The sequence below is a fragment of the Camelus bactrianus genome, chromosome 34, assembly GCF_048773025.1.
Source record: "Camelus bactrianus isolate YW-2024 breed Bactrian camel chromosome 34, ASM4877302v1, whole genome shotgun sequence".
Lineage (NCBI taxonomy): Eukaryota > Metazoa > Chordata > Mammalia > Artiodactyla > Camelidae > Camelus > Camelus bactrianus.
Genome location: NC_133572.1, coordinates 1,329,380 through 1,346,488, shown reverse-complemented (window position 1 = coordinate 1,346,488; position 17,109 = coordinate 1,329,380). Strand labels below are relative to the sequence as shown.

The 17,109-nt window shown below is 55.6% G+C and overlaps 1 protein-coding gene across 2 annotated transcripts in view; it reads left to right on the top strand.

Annotated features, from left to right (window-relative positions):
* Positions 1-9,656, top strand: part of ERC1 (ELKS/RAB6-interacting/CAST family member 1) — a 295,017-nt gene extending 285,361 nt beyond the window's left edge. For both annotated transcript variants that reach the window (XM_074357283.1, XM_074357281.1), the window contains one exon: positions 4,819-9,656. In XM_074357283.1, coding sequence (XP_074213384.1) covers positions 4,819-4,956 — 138 coding nt within the window. In that variant the 3' untranslated portion in view covers positions 4,957-9,656. The remainder of the gene's footprint in view (positions 1-4,818) is intronic.
* The last annotated feature ends 7,453 nt before the right edge of the window (positions 9,657-17,109 follow it).

Sequence of the window (17,109 nt, the reverse complement as noted above, 5' to 3'; positions counted from 1 at the left end):
CGGTGCCTGCTGTGTGCGCCCGCACCGTCTGCATCCTTTCATCCCCTGCTGGACACTTCACGTGGCTGCCTCTGCGTCTTGCTTTTATAAATAATGCTGCAGTGAACATGGGGCTGCGTGTGTCTTTTCGAGCTAATGTTTTTATTTTCTTCAGCTAAACACCCAGCAGTGGGACTGCAGAATCACATGAACCTAGTTTTAATCTTTTGAGGAACTTCTGTGCTGTTTTCCATAGTGGCTGCATCAGTGTACGTTCGCGCCAACAGTGCACAAGGGCTCCCTTTTCTCCACACCTGCACCAGCGCTTGTCTCCTGTCGTTTTTTTTTTTTTTTAACATTTTTTATTGACTTATAATCATTTTACAATGTTGTGTTAAATTCCAGTGTAGAGCACAATTTTTCAGTTATACATGAACACACAGATATTCATTGTCACATTTTTTTCTCTGTGAGCTACCACAGGATCTTGTATATATTTCCCTGTGCTACACAGTATAATCTTGTTTATCTGTTTGTCCCCTGTCGTTCTGATGACAGCAGCCTGACGGGTGTGAGTGGCGTCTCACTGGTTTTCATTTGCATTTTCCTGGTGATCACTGACGCTGGGCGTCTTCTCGTCGCCCAGCGTCTGTTGTCCGTCTCTGTGTCTTCTCCGGGGAAAGTGTCTGTTCAGATCCTATGCCCGTTTTTTACTTAGATTGTTTGCTTTTTTACTGTTGAGTTGTATGAGTTCTTTGTATGTTTTTGATGTTAACCTTTTATCAGATGTATGATTTGCAAGTATTCCCTCCCACGTGGTGGGTTGCGTTTCCGTGTCCTTGATGATTGCCTTTGCTGTGCAGAAGCTTTAGTTTGATGTCGTCCCCCTTCTTCATTTTGGCTCTTGTTGCCTTTGCTTTTAGCATCCACTCCAAAAAATCATCACCAAGACTGAAATCAAAGAACTTGCTACCTATGTTTTCTTCTAGGGGCTTTATGGTTTCAGGTCTCACATTCCAGTCTTTAATGCATGCTGGGTTAATTTGTATGTGTGGTGTAAGGCTCTGGCCACAGTTGCATAGAAGTTTCGTTCTCTTACGTGTGACTGTCCAGTTTTTGTAACGTCACTTATTGAAGAGATTGTCCTTTCTCTGTTATATATTCTTGACTCCTTTGTCGTGAATTAATCAATCACGTGTGTGAGGATTTATTTATAGGCTCTCTTTTGTGTTCACTGATCTGTGTGTCTGTTTTTATTCCAATTCCAAACTGCTTTGAATACTGTAGCTTAGTAATACAATTTGAAATTAGGAATTGTAATGCCTCCTGCTTTGTTCTTTCTCAAGAGTGCCTTGGCTGTTCAGGATCTTTTGTGGCTTCGTACAAATTTTAAGACTTTCTATTTCTGTGGAAAACACTATTGAAACTTTGATAGAGACTGCATTGATCTGTAGATTGCTTTGGGTAGTCTAGATATCTTAACAACATCAATTCTTCCAGTCCATGGACACACGGTGTCTGCCGCTTCTTTCGTCAGTGTCTTGTAGTCTTCGGTGTAGAAGTCTGTCACCTCCTTGACTAAATTTATTCCTAGGTATTTTGTTCTTTTTGGCGCAGTTGTAAATGGGATTGTTTTCTTAATCTCTCTTTTGAGTTCCTTATTAATGTATAATAACACAGCAGACCTTTTGTTTATTTATTTTGTATCCTACAGCTTTATTGAATTTGTTTACTGGTTCTACAAGTTCTGTTTTGCTTTGGTGGTGTCTTTAGGGTTTTCTGTATATAATATCATGTCATCTGCAAATACTGACAGTTTTACATCTTCTGTTTCTATCTGGCTGCCCTTTATTTCCTTTTCTTGTCTGATTGCTCTGGCCAGGACTTCCAGTTCCATGTTAAATAAAAGTGGTCAGAGTGGGCATCCTTGTCTTGTTCTTGATCTTAGAGGAAGTGCTTTCAGCTTTTCGCCATTGAGTGTGATGTTAGCTGAGGATTTGTCATGTCTGGCCTTTATTATGCTGAGGTGTGTTCTCTCTGCCCACTTTGTTGAGAGTTTCCATCACAAATAGATGCCAGATTTTGTCAAATACTTTTCCCGCATCTACTGAGATCGTATGGTTTTTATCCTTTGTTTTGTTAGTGAGGTGTGTCACACTGATTGACTTGCAGACGTTGAACCGCCCTTGCATCCCTGGGATCAATCCCACTTGATTACGGTGTGTGAGCCTGGGAATGTATTGTCAAGTTCATTTTGCTAGCATTTTGTTGAGAGTTTGTGCGTCTACGTTCCTCAGGGACACTGGGCTGCTATTTTCTTTTCTTCTGGTGCCCTTGCCTAGTTTCGGTATCAGGGTAATTCTGTCCTCGTAGAATGAGTTTGGAAGTGTTCCTTCCTCTTCTGTTTTTTGGAAGAGTTTGAGAAAGATTGGTGTTAATTCTTGTTTAAATATTTCGTGGAACTCATTGGTGAAGCCATCTGGTCCTCAGCTTTTCCTTGTTGGGAGGGTTTGGATTCCTGATTCAGTTTCCTTACTAGTAATTGGTGTGTTCAGATCTTCTCTTTCTTCGTGATGCAGCCTGGCTAGGAATTCATCCATTGCTTCTAGGTTGTCCAATTTGTTGGCATGTAATTGTTCATAGTAGTCTCACGATCCTTTGTATTTCTGTGGTATCAGTTGTAATGTCTCCTCTTTCATTTCTGATTTTATTTATCTGCGTTCTCTTTTCTCTTGGTAAGTCCAGCTAAAGGTTTGCCTGTTTTGTTTATTGTTTAAAAAAACAGCTCTTAATGTCGTTGATGTTTTGTATTGTCTTTTTAGACTGTTTCATTTCTTTCTTGCTTCTACTTACTTTGGGCTCCATTTGCTCTTCTTTCCCTGGTTCCTTGAGGCGTGAAGTTAGGTTGTGTAGTTGAGGTCTTTTCTGTTTCTCATTGCAGGCATTAATTTCTATGAACGTCCCTCTTAGAGCTGCTTTAGCTGCATCCCATGAGTTTGGTATGTTGTGTTTCCATTTTCATTTGTCTCCAGGTACTTTTTTAATTTCTCTTTTGATTTCTTTTTTGACCAACTGGCTTTTATTTGCTTGTTACTTCATTTTTACATATCTGTGAATTTTCTGGTTTTCCTCTTGTAGTTTGTTTCTGGTGTCACACCCCTGTGGGGAGAAAAGGTGCCCTGATGTGGTTTCAGTCTTCTTAAAATTATTATGACTTGTTTTGTGCCAAACATGTGATCCGTTCTGGAGAATGTTTCATGTGTGCTTTGGGAAGAATGTGTATTCACAGTATGATTTTTACATTTAGATCTTTAGCCAGTTTTACACTTACGTTTACGTGTAGCACGGGTAGGAGTCCAGCCACAGCTGAGCCCAGTTTACCTAACACAGTTCGTTGACTTCAAATGCCTCTTGCTCTTATTCTAAACCCCACTGCTTTGACTTTATCAGTACAATACTCTGCTAATCAGTGTGCTTTTATACTGTGTTTTCTAATCTGGTGGAGAGAGTCTCACATCATTTAGCTGCCTTTGAAATACTTCCTTGGCTCTTTCTGTATATTTACACTTCAGGATAAATTTTAGAATCAATTACCAGGTTTCAAACAGAGCCTTTGAGATTTGGTTTGGAAATGGACTTACAGTATACTTTTAGGTGAAAACAAAATCAGTTTATAAATAATCTGTATAATATCATTGCCATTTTGTTTCTAAAATTACATGTATGTATAAGAAATCAAAATCTCAAAGAATATGTGACAAAATACATAGCAGTGGTTGTCTCCTAACGCTCGTAGTACAGGTGAGTTTTTGGTGCTTTTCTAAATTGTCTACGATGCATGTGTAATACTTTTTAAATCAGAAAAATATAACACCTGGAAAAAATGTTATTACACTATATGGTATTCGTTGGTAGTTTAATGATTATCTATTTAACAGAAGCCAAATTAGAATAAAAAATATTTTACGGAAATAAATACGTGACCTGTGACGTGTAGGTTTCTGGCTCAGGATATAAACCAAAGTTGTCCGGAATATTCCTGGGAAAGAGGAAAGACAAGAAACTCGAGCAGTACCACCTCGTAACCTCCCCACTTACTTTGCATGGTTGAAGAGACTTGAGAGTCGCAGCCGTCTCAGCCAGCAACACTGCTGGGTTACAGTCTGTGCGGCTTTGTTCACGGGCACCTGTTCACAGGCCCTGACCTCCCTGACTTCCCTGTTTCAGAGACTCATATTCACAGGGTACAGCCAGGGCTTGAGGTGCCCCCAGCCTCCATGTCGTCTAAACCTGGCCCACACATGTGTTGGTCTCTCATCAACACAGTAGAAAGAAGATGGCTAGACCTCTTCCCAGCTCTCCAATGTATTTGAAAAAGCAGCGTGCTGCTTCTTGGCCCAGCGCCTAGATTCTATCAACAGTAAAATTGAAATTTGTTTCTTTTTGCATTTAAATCTGCATGAGCTTTCTGGGTAATCTTACCTGTTTAATAAAACCAGCGGTCATGATAATTATAACATCTAACCCCCACCAAGCATTTTCTGTGGACCAGGCATTGTGACTACACTGCACATGGATATCTTACTGAATCATTAAACCAACCCTATAAATAAGCATTCTCACCCCTTGAGACAGAGGCTCACTTGTATCTATGGGTCTGGCTTGACTTTCCCCAGGCCCCACGTGTCAGTGGTACCCGCAGCGTGTGCTTCACGCAGCACAGTGCCCTCCACGTCCGTCCACGTCAGCACGAATGCCGTTTCTTTATTGGTGAGCGGTAATTCTTAAGCCAGCGCACAGAGGGCTGTTTCACTGTATCTGAACCCATCTCTCCTCCAGCTTCAGGACGAGCTGGAGAAGGGCGAGCGGGACAACGCGGAGCTGCAGGAGTTTGCCAACGCCGTCCTGCAGCAGATCGCAGACCACTGCCCCGACATCCTGGAGCAGGTGGTCAACGCGCTGGAAGAGTCGTCCTGACCCCCTTTGTGGGGGTGGCCGTTCCCGCAGTCCCATCGAGCAACGCCGGGAGCCAGGAACGGAGGCACAGAGGCTGCTGGGCACCAGACACGCACCGCAGATCTGTCCCGCCTCGCTAGGCCCTCCAGTCCGTCTCCGCCTTTCTCCTCCCGCCGCCGCGTCTGCACTCGTTCCCCCGACGTCCAGGCTGGTGAGTGGCCGGGTCTCCGTGGAATCTGGCGGCTCTGCCTTCGTGGAGGGACTGGAGGGGGAGCCCGCTTCCCTCTGTCCTTGACCAAGGACTCAATCTGGATCCACTCAGACGGAGAGGGTGCTTCCCCAGGGACCAGGGGGCTGAGTGTTCTAATCGCACGACAGGTGTTCTCCTAAAAGGGTGAAAAAAAAAAATCTCCAAAAGAGTATTAAAACAGAGAGCAGGGAGAATAGGGAAGAGAGACAGAGAGAAAAGTGACTTCCGTTCTCTCCTGTCTGCTCTCCACGTGTGCCGTGCCTGCGGGGCGTGCGGGCGGGCGGGGTGGCCTGGGGCCGCCGAGCCCAAGCCTGTGTTTCCCCCCACCCCCTCCCCACCTCCCTGGCCCTCCCGCTTCTCCTCACCTGGCTTACAGGAGGCGGGGCAGTCCCTCTCCATGAAGACCTTTGAGTGGGTTTGTCAGATCCTGTCTCTCGTGGAAGAGAAGCGGGCACGGTCATCCCCGCCCGCAGCTCGCTTCTCAGAAGATTCCCTGGGGTCAGGCTGGTTTCTCCCGAACGTCTCCCTCGTCAGCACCGCAGAACCAGAGCCTCAGGCTCTGCCGGAAGCTGCTTCTAGTCCAGATGACTGTTTCTCACCCCGCACGCTTTCCTTCCTCCATTCTTTCATGTGGCTCATACTTACAAAGTGCCTACTGTGTGCAGGTCACCGTCGGGCACCCATCCGTGCAGAAAGCCTCTCAGTGGTGAGGGAGGGGTGTCAGGGACTCGGTGAGACACACCTGGTGGAGTCAGCAGGAAAAGGCACGCCCCTCCCCTCCCCCACCTTCATAGGCGGTGTCTTTTCCAGAAGAACCTTCCACAGATCAGCATTTCTCATTATAGTGGAATTTATGGGCTTGGGGGCAGGCGGCTGAGTCACTTACTGCCTCCAGCATCCCATCTGGTGACTCAGGATCTGGGGGCTGTGTTACCCTGAACAGTGTGCTGTTCACAGCGCCACGGTCGTGGGCAGTGTTTTCTTTGCACAGCTGTGCGCACCTCGTGGAACGCGGCCAGCTCCGTGTTGCAAAGCAGAAAATTGACCCCAAAGTTGCAAATCCGGCTGAAGGTGTTGGCATTTTCCCCACGCACGGCGGTGGCCTTCAGAAGTCACCAGGCACCAAGAAGTAGACCGCTTACCCCACATCTAGCCCTTTGACCACCCCTGCGGCCAGGCCCCCAGCAGACACTCGCCCTCTGGTGAGAGTTGCTGGCCTAAATGCTTCCGTCTTGCGTGGTCTCCTTTCTGCTTCCCTGGTTGCCCCGAGAGTCTGTGCTGCCCGTCGGTCACCACAGCCGTCAGGCCCAGCTTCCCACCGGCAGCCCGTGACTGTCCCGCTAACTTACGTGGTCAGGTCTTCAGCCGCCCTGCTTCCCTGTGTGCAACGGCCTCTCCCTGCAAGAAGCTGTCGAGTGCTCCTCGAAGGGTCCGGTGGACTCAGCTTGTAAATTCGGACTGAGATGCCTCCTCTTAGGCAGGCTGGCCGGGGGGGGGGGCGTGCAGCAGCGGGGAGGCAGGAGGCGGTGGCCGTTCGTGGTCAGATACCTCCATTCCACATATTTGCTGCGCTGGCCACATATCAGGTAGGAGGCCCTTGCTGCCAGGGCTGGAGTCATGGAGTCCCCTGCGCCACCCTTGCAGGACCACAGCGGAACAGAGATGGCGGCCTGGCCCCGCCGGGCGACCTGTGGCCGCAGGCAGGTCCTGGTCCCGCTGACACCCCCCTACCGTCAGATCCGATCCTGATCCCGCCACCTGCCCACTGGGCCGGGGCTCCCCTCGCCTCCTTCCTGCTCCGTTTCATCTCAGCCCTTCCTGATGCCCCCTCCAGAGCCGGTCAGGGTTCCTCCGGACACGCGCCTCTGAGAAGGCCAGTCTGGGCGCCTACTTCTGTCTGGTCCCCGACCTCGGCGGAGCTTCCGCAGTGCTTCCTCGCGCCCCTCCTGGCATCTCAGTGGTTCTGGGGCCCGTGTGGTCCCGGGTGAACGAGGCTCTGGCTGAAGTTTGCATGAACAGTGACCCGCCTGCATGCTCCGGGGCAGAGTTGACAGTGTTTCTGGCACTTGAGGGCTTTGACCAGTTTGGAACATTCACGGGGCCGACATTGCTAAGCGCACGGCTCCCCTCACACAAGGTTTGCCGCCCGCGACCTCTTCATGGTTTCACACAGCCTCGGGGCTGCTACGGAAGACGTGCAATCTTGACTCACTGCAGGCTGCCTGCCATGTCCCCAGAAGCGTCCACCCCGTTGGCCGGTCCCACTGCCCCTCAGCACCAGGAGCTCTGCGCCCCAAATCAGTCATCATAATGGGAGCGAGAGGACTCCCACCTGGGCCTCCCAACTAAGAAAAGCAACACGACCTTCTCGGGGGGTCATACCCCCCTATCCCGGGTCCCCGCTGAGTTCTTCATGACGTCTCTGGGTTGAGATTCACGAGGGCTCCGATGCCATTTGAAGTGGGAAAGGTGGGCTGTGGCAGACTGAGAGTCCGAATGGGCGTCCCCAGGGCCGCCCAGCTCTGACCTGGACCTCGTGCCTGGCATCTGAGGACGACCCGCGTGCTGCTCTCCTCCTTACGCGTGGGCTTAGAAATGCCAGGAAGGCAGGTGGGACCCACCACCCTCCGGCGTCGCTAGTGGCAACAGAGCTGGCGCCTTGTGTTGGTGGAAGTCTGCTTGGTTTTCCAGGAGCAGCTCATCAGCTCAGCCCCTCCACCGAGTGAGGGCAGAGGGAGTCGCTACCCAGTTCCGGGCAACTGTTGACAGCATTGGCCTTTGCATTTGATCTGGAGCCCCACTGCTTGACCCAGGGTCTAGAGGGGAGCACAGATGGAGGGGACATCACCCCGTCGAAGCCCCTCCTGGGGCACTGCCTGAGTCCCCGGACCCCGCGTCAGCAACAGTGGGCCTGTTCCCTGCGGCCTCCCCGCCCGCGAGGTTCAGAGCCGGAGAGGAGCAGGGCCCGGGGGCCGCCCATCACTGCCAGCCTGGGCTTTTCGGGCAGCGACTCGGACCAGACGAGGGTTTTAAGAGGAATCTGGCACTCCCCCCCACCGTGTGGACTAAGGGAATATTTGGGCAAGAAAAAAACGTACAGGGAAATCCTTCTGAACAAAATGGCTGTCTTAACTCTTTTTAAGCAAAAACTTTCCCAACTTTTTAGTGTCAAAACTGTAACCAAGCGTCTCCTGGTTTTTTCCAACGTGTTTGGCGAGTCTGTGACCCTCTTGTGGGTGTTTCTCCTCCTGGCTCTCGGGGGAGGGGCGGTTTAGGGAGCGGGTTTCTGACCCCTCGCACCTCCTCCCGCTTCTCTGCCTGTCGGTGTTGCCGTGTGGTTCCGAGAATCGGGGCAGTTACACTGTGTCTGTTGTTGAGATTATTAAGATATTAAAAAGTAGTTGTAGAGCTGAAAAATTAAAGAGCTGTGTTTTAAAAAAATGCAAGCCAACATCATGTTAATAAAGGAATTCAAGCTGCGGGGCAGCCAGACTCCTCCCCTCCTCCCTCGTTGGCTGGGCTGGCGGCCGGGCCAGCCGCTGGAGGCCACGGGGCCGCAGTCAGGCTGGTGGACTGCCTGGTGAAGGAGGTGGCCGCTGAGTAAGAGGAGGAGGAACCTGGGGCCCCGAGTCCCAACTGTGCCAGAGTTTGCCCGTACGTCCTCAGGATCTCTGCTAGAGGTTCCCAAATTTGTGAGCCCAGAGCCCCCCTCACCCCACATTGGTCTCAGCTCAGTGTGCCTGATACCGCACGGCCGCCTGGGCTTGGCGCCGGAGCCCCACGCTGGCAGCAGCCCTGGACGGCCGCAGCCCCTCCTCCTGCCCACATGGTGCTATACCATCCGGTGACCCGTCCACGCTGGACCGAGCCCTGGCCGGCCTAGAGCCTGCAATCCAGGTGAGGGAGTCCTCCTCGGGTCCCCGTTCCTTCTGGCTTCAGCCCCTACATTCTTTCGCTGTTTGCTTTTTAGAGCCTGGGTCTCCTGGGCTGTCTGGGCCCCGGCACGCCCGCGTCAGGAAGGGAAGTGACCCCGCCGAAGCCAGGCCCACTGGGGCCAGAGCAGCCCCTCCTGACCACAGCAGTGTTGTAGTCACCCGGGCAGCAGACCCCGCGGGCAGCCCCACCCTCGCCGCCCGCCTGCCCGGCGGCGCGGCCTCGGGGCTCCTGGGACTCCCGCGTCAGGAGGGAGAGCCGCGCTACAGGGGGGAGCGCCGGGCCTGACTCCTTGTAGCTTGAGTTCCTTCTGGTGACAGCAGCGGCCGTGTCGGTGGTGTCTGTGCCGCCGAGGCACCGCCGCCTCCTGCCATGTGCGCGTGCGGGCCCGAGTCGCGTCACAGACGGGCCCTGACGTCACAGAGCAATTGTGTTAGTCGACTTGGCCTTGATAATTATTGTAAACACTTTGTTCATCTTTTTCTTTTTTATTCACAAACTAAATCCATCAGGAAATTATAAAGTTATTTAAAAATTGTGTGCCGTGTTTTTCTTTGAGCCTCATCCAGTCTGATAATCCAGGTGAGCTGTGCCAGCCTCCCTGGTGGGCATCCGGGAAGCAAGGATGCCCGGGTGAGGGGACCTGACGCGCCTGGTGGGTGGCCTCGCAGAGGGTGTGCCCGCGGGCTCCCACGTGGACTTGGGGTTGACAGCCCCCAGCCCCGAGGCCTGAGGCAGGGTCTCAGCTCTAACTGTGCTCCAGAGCTTAGAGCAGGCGCCCTCGGGGCACGGCCTGATGGGTTTGTTCAGGGTGGGGTCGGAGCTTTGCTGGGTGTTTGCAGACGACATGGCTCTGGGGGGCGTGAGCTGCATCAGCCAGCAGAAGGGAGTGCCGGGAGCACGAGGCTGAGAGTCTGCTCGGGAAACGTCCGGCTTGGGCGTTTGTCTTGGGCCCGATGCTCAGGAAGAAATTCTCCTGGGGGCTTTTTAATGAGAATTGGTTTTCTGCTTCATTTCTGTCTCCCCCAAGAAGGGGTGGCCTGCCTGCCGTGGTCCCTCCCTCTGCTGCGTGGGGACCCCACCCTCCCCATAGGCTCTGCCCGCACCGGGTTCTGCCCCGGTTCGCTCCCTCCAGCCTGGGAGACAGCGCCGCGCAGGGGGCCAAAGACTGGTGCTGCTCGTTGCCCCTTCGTGAAGCAGGGACGGTGACCCTGGCAGGACGTGTGTTTCACTGCACGGTGTGAAGTCGCAGGCACGAGCAGCGGTGTCCACAGCCAGCCGTCCGTGGCGCTGGGCAGACGCTCCCAGGGTTTTCCATCCTTCTTGTTTCACCGTCTGTTGTCACCCCGGGGGCTGCCTCACTCAGTCGCTGACAGATGGACTCAGAGACCACACGGTTCAGGGAGACTACGTGAGGTAGAGAACTCCATCCAGTAAGGTGGCTTTTTCTCTGGGTTGGGAGAAGATGACTGTTATTTGGAGCATCGCGGGCTGGCCCAAAGACGGGTTAAGTGCTGGCTGGACCCTGGGGTGAGGGCGTGTCCTGAGGGAGCTGACGTGGGACCCACAGGCTTCCCCAGACGTCCGGGGTGGGGGCCCTGGAGGCGTAGCCCGGAGCCCAGGCCACACCCCACCCTCAGCCTTCTCTAGGTCGTGACTGGTAACGAGGACAACAGGTGATTATGCCTCTCCTTTAAGGGTATAAGGCGTAAAGGTGCTTTCTTCACTTCTGCAGCTTGCTGCGGCTTTTTTAGGTTTATTTATTTATTTTAATGGAGGCGCTGGGGATTGAACCCAGGACCTCGTGCATGCTAGGCAGGCACTCTACCACTGAGCTACACCCTCCCCCTGCAGTTTGCTTTGAAACCGCCCGCACGTGCGCTGGGGAGGCGGCGAGGAGCTGACGTGGACGCGGGAGACTGACCGGGCATGGGGTACGCGCCTCACCCTGTTCCGTCTGCTGCGTGTGTTTGAAATTTCCCACGTCCAGTGCTCACGCCTGCAACTGCGCTTCCAGGGAGCACACGCGGACTGTCCCCCGGGGTCCGGGTGCCAGCTCAGGGCTCAGCACGCCGCATGTTCCGTCCCGCTGCACACTCGTGCCGTCCTGAGGTAAGTCCTGTTGTCCCCACTTCACAGATGAGCCCACAGCAGCTGGCAGCCTTCCCACGGCCGAGTCCTGTCAGCGGCCGAGCTGGAGTTTCAGCCCCGCTCTGCCTCCCAGCCTTGCGGCCGCTTCTCCGGGGACAGGGGAGACGCCCCACAGGCGCCGTGGGGGCAGAGGAGGCGCCGTGCTCTTCCCGGGCCTCCACGTTTGACCCTGAGAGACAAACTGGCCAGCAGGGGTGTCCGAGGTGGGGGGCAGAGGGTGGCCTCAGTGAGGGCACGGAGGCGGGAAGGATACGTGTTGGGACGCAAGCAGTCCGTGTCCATCAGGCCAGGCCGCTCAGCTCCCGAGCCCGGCAGGGGCAGGGGTGTGGGGCTGGGGACGAAGGGCCCGCGATGCCCAGGAGCGCAACCCACACGGACCTGCGGCCCAGCCGCGGCCTGTGGTGGATTCCACACCCCGGGTGGCTTCTGCTGGGTCTTTCAGACTCCAGTCTCCTCTTACTATGACTTTACTCCTAAGGAAGCTGCCGCGACCTCCACCTAGAGCTGTGGGCGGGCAGGGCGGCTCCTGGGGCAGCTCCAGCGCGCAGGGCGGCTGGAGGCCTCCTGTCCAGCTCCTCTCTGATGGGCATCATGGTGTGGACGGATTCCAGGATGAGCCTCCAGCTGTTAGGAGTCACCTGACTCTTTAGGGGAAAAGAAAACTCAAGCCACCACGCGGCTCTCCTGTCAGCAGGGCTGTCGCAGGACGTTCTGTGGGGCCTAGTGGACTGCCTCTCCGGACTGCCCGGCCCCTCCCCACGGTATTCTCTGTGGGGCCTGCAGTGGGGACAGGCAGGGAACCAGGGCAAAGTAGGGCTTGGCCCGTGGGAACCTTGACCTTGGACGGGAAGGCGAGTGGTCCCAGAGCTGGCAGACGGGCCCGTCCTGTCTGCCACGTGTCGGGTGCGTGGCCTTGGAGAACGCACTTGGCTTCTCTGGTCTTCAGTGTCCTCATTTTTAAAGTAGAAATAAGAATGCCCACTGCCACAGATGGGAAGACAAGGCCTGAAATGGGAGGCCTTCCCCGGGGATGCCAACCTCTTCACCTCCCCCTGCACACTCTCCCTGGGGGCCTGGCCGTAGCCTGGACACAGCGCCTCCCACGGGGAGTCAGGTGGCAGCCGTCATGGTGCGTCTGCATCACAGGGAAGCCCCAGACGCCAGAGCGCCTGCCCGTCAGCCCGGCCGCGCTGCCCTCCTGCAGGGACAGGCTCTTGAATGTGGGCTTTGTCCGCCCGCCCCCCACCCCCTGCCTGTTAGTCACTGTGACATGAGCCCCGGGAGACGAGCCCGCCGCCAGATTCCTTAGCCGGGATGTCATGTCCTGGGGTCCAGCCACAGCCCTCCAGCGTGGGCTGGAATCTGCAGGGGGCAGGGTCCCCATCCAGCCCACAAGAGGGAGCACACGCAGACTCCCTCCACCGCCTGCGGCTGGAAGGCCCCCGCGGACGGGCTGCGCCTGCCCTCCTCGGGTCCCCACGGGCAGCGGTGCGTCCTCGTGCCCCGCGGGACTCGCCCCGTGCCTGGAGCTGCTGTGTTCTCTCCGCTCCCCGCGAGCTCTGACTCCGCCCAGTTTGGCCGGCTGCCGTCGCCGGCGTGGACGAGCACGGACGCCGTTTAGGAAGTGACCTCCCCTGCGGGCCAGACTGGGTCGCCTGCTGTCACGTTCATTTCCAGGCCGGGGCGAGGTGCAGCCCGGCCTCACTGCGGCTCCAGGCGCAGGGCTGGGAGGGGGCCGCCGGGGCCTGACCCTGGAGCCTGGGAGCCTGGCCACGGTCTCCCTGTGGCCGTACCGTCTGCTCCCCCAGGATCGGGTCCTTGGCTGTCTTCGGACTTTCCTCCAGTGGCTCCCAGGAAGGGTGACGAGGCTTCCTCCTTACTTCTCCAACCTCGGTGGGGCCAGAGACTCAGGGTCTAAGGCAGGTGTTGGTTCTTCGGAAGGAAGGAGGGAAGTCTTTGTGCTCAAGGGCTCCTTTGATGTTCTGGGAACTTCCTGGGGTCTGAGATGTAGCCAGTTTTTCCGAAGCTTCCCCCTCTCCCTCTGAGTGTGTGTGTGTGTGCGCGTGCACGCACACACACACACTTACAGCCACACAGCCCAACTCTGTTCACACACGTATACACGGGCTTTGGCCAAGTGTGAGGGTCTCCCCGCCATGAAGGAAATGAGTAAACAACTTCCACATTCTTGTTCCCCTCTGAGGCTCGCAAAGAAGGTGTTAAGATTTATATCATAAAGTTTATGAAAAGCCGAACGGCCCAACGTGTGAGTGCTGCCAACTCGGACAGTCTTGGGGGCAAGGCTGCACTGAGCTAATCCAGAAGGAATCAGAGGAGGCCGACGCAGGGGTGCGAGCAGGCATCCGACCGTGGAGGCAGTTAGAAAATTCTTCCTTCTAGACTTACAGGTGATTAGAGCTGGAAAGGATCTTTGCCTTTTCCCCCCTTAACGGAGGCACTGGGGATTGAACCCCGGACCTCCTGCACACCAAGCATGTGCTCTACCACGGAGCTGTAGCCCCACCCCTGCACATCCAGGGCTCTCTCCTACCCCACAGATAATCCCCCACTTTAAACAAAAGGAAGTCTGGAAACACCAAGCCCTGTGGTCCTGGTCCCACGGCCACTTGGTGGCAGCCCCGGGGCCCCTCTGTGCAGGGGCCCCACCTGAATCACACACCAACTACAGTCTTCCCTGCCGTGGCCCCGATGTGTGCCCCCTGCTAGGGGAGCTTCCCCATCCACAGGCAGGGAAGGGCACGTCTCCCCCCAGGGTCCGCCCAGGAGCTGGGCAACCGGAGGCCAGGCACGGGCCCTTCAGCCTCCGCAGGGAGAAACCTGAGGTCCCGGAAATGGCGAAGATCCAGGCTGTTTACTCCAGCCAGTTGTGGACACCCCACTGGCACCTCCTGGGGAGGCTGCACCTCACATGTCAGTGAAAAGGCCGGTGTCGCCCAGTGGAGATGTCAGAAGACGCTTCCAAACGGCGACCTCACTGGGGCCCTCAGGTCCCTGCAGCCGCAGGCACTGGTGGGAGCCTGTGGGTTACGCGGGGGGCCACCCGTCAACTGCATCTGCTGCCGAGCTTGGCCCCCAGTTTAGTCACCATATCTGATTAAAGCACCATATGCACTCAGCTTCCTGCCTGGCCTCTGAAATGGCTTGAGAAGAAGCCCAAATAACTGCAGAGTAATTTTCAAAAATAACTTCCCAACCCAACCATGAGGCTTACAGTGCAGACTTTCAAAGGAGCCGTCGTGTCTGAGAAATAAGACAACTCAAAGGTACTTACACTTCAAAATTTTGCCTTCAGGTGTCACAGGTTCCCCTGATACTTGGGTGTGGGTGTGAGTGGGGGTGACAGGCTGGCCTGAAGGGCTGGGGTCCCCCCACATCCAGGGCTCTCCCACCCCCACAGACAACCCCATCAGAAAAGGAAATGAGCCATAGTGGGTCCTCGTATTTAATAATTTCTTTTCAAAATGTGTCCAGATACACCTTAATAACTTTTTCTAAATGTTTTGCTGAAGATTAACATGAAGTGGTTTTTTTTTCCCTTTAAAAGCGGTTGGTGTTCGAGCCCCTGGAGCAGATGCTGATCAAGCTGCTCTGTGATGAGGCTGGTGGTGAACGTTTAGCCAGGCCAGCTCTCGGCCGTCGCGCAGGACCCTGGGTTTCCAGGGGACACCACTGTTGCTCAGAGCTCCACTCTGACCATCGCAGAGCTCCTAACAAATTTTCTTAAGCCAGGGGCCCTGCGCTTCCATCTTGTAGGAGGCCTTGACGGCAGGCTTTGCAGGCTGTATGCGCAGGCTCTGCTCTGCTGTGTGTCTCCTGATGAAGCTTTATTTGTAGAAGCTGAAATTCTAATTTCATCTAATATTTACGTGTCATGTAATACTATTATTTTTTAAAAGTTTTTTTTTTCCAATCACTGAAAAACGTAGAAGCCATTCTTAGCCTGCGGGTCATACAAAAACAGTGGGCTGGATTCCGCCCCTGAGGTGTGGTCTGCCCCCCTGTTACCTGGAAATGCCCGAATTTTCCTCTGGTCACAACTCTGGACCGTGGCTCAGGCTCCCAGGGTTTACAGGCTCGCTCTGCACGTGTGGCGCGTCCGCACCGGGCTGGTGCCGGGGTGGGTGTGACCGGCGGCAGAGCCACGAGCAGGGAAGGGAGACGCAGCTCCCAGGGGCTCACCTACCCCTTCCGGCGCCGTGGCCTGGCCTGCCCTGCCCTCCGTCCCCTACCGGCCACTTCAGGCGCCGAAGCTGCGACCTGGACCCACTTCTGCCTGAGAGCAGGAGTCTCCTGGGGGCTCTGCGGGGCCTGGGGCCTGGGGGCGAGTCCGGACGCCAGGCCCCGAGCGCGGGCGCAAGGGCCAGAAACTGCCAGCCAGGCCCTGGGCAGGTGACCCATCGACGGGCTTGGGAGGGCTGCAGGCGCCCCGGAGCCGTGAGCAGACGGGACAGGCGCTTCCCGACTCGCTGTGTCCACCCAAGCTCGTCCCCAGTCCCCGGGTCTCCCTCCCGGCCTCAGCCCACAAGGCCAGGGGAGGCAGGGAGGTCGACCAGCTGTGCGAATGTGTCTCCAGCCTCACGCTTCCTGAGGCCCCTCCACATCTGTTCGTCCCGAGGTGGCGGCACACGACCACGACCATGACCGCAGGGGGTTATAATCACCTGAGGATCAACCACGGGAAAGACATGGGCGGATGGGTTTCGGCGGAGGCCGTGCTCACCGGGACTCCGCTTCGCCACGGAGAAGAGAAGCCGGAAGCCACCCAGGGGCCAGTCCCCAAGCCCCCACCGCCCAGCAGCGCGGGTCCCGAGGGCGGGCGTCCAGCAGAGGGGGTGAGCCAGGCGCCCCTGACTCCAGGCTGGAGAGACAGGTACAGCTAACTCATAAACACGCGGTGGACGCGGGTACAAGGCCATCATGACAAGCTCACTGTCACTCGTTGGACAAGCCTGCCCCAGGCACCTGCTCTGTGCCAGGGAGACCCCTGTTCTTGGGGGTGAAGGGCTGGTGCCCTGGGTGTTGGGGGGTGGTCTGTGAGGAGGACAGAGTCTAGCTGGGTCTTGGTGGGGCTGAAGACCGTGGGCCTGGCTGTGGGGCTCCAGCCTGATGAGGGGAGCGGAGGAAGGGAGTGGGGATGTTTCCTAAGGGGGCAGCTGGGCGGGCTCGTGAGCCTGAGCTCCAGGCCGAGGGTCAGCCTTCAGTCAGTGGCCCCTGGGCTTGTGCCTGGAGAGCGAGGCGGCGAACGTGGTGTTTGGAGGACACGTGCCTTCGGGAGGCAACGGGGGGCTGCCCCTGACGACGTGGAGCCGGACCCCAGGCAGATGAGCCACTCCGGCCGCAGGGGAGCTTGTTTCCAGGACGACGGTAACTGTGGAAAAACTGACCACCCCCTTGTTCCTCTTCCGGCTCGGGCCTCACTGGTGCTTCTGCTCCTAAAGACAGCGGGCTTTCAGGTGACAGACTTGGTGTGAAACACAGTCCTCCCCTCTGGGCCTTGGTCTCCTCGCCTCTGAAGTGGGATGCGATGTCCTTCCCAGGACCACGAGGAGGGCTGGGTGACACCGCAGGTGGGGCGCCCTGCTCGGGGTGAGAGCCTCACGGCACGCCCTTCCCTTTCCCTCTTGTCCCTTGAAGAGCTGAGTGGATTTTTCCCTAATCTTTAAAAAAAATGATAATAGATGCACAAGAAGTTAGAAAAATGGTACAGAAAGTCCCCTGTTCTCTTCACCCAGTTTTTGCCCATGGTCACACATCAGAGCAGATCAAAGCCAGGACACCGAAGGTGCAACGCGCAGACCTAACCCAGATTTCACAGCTCA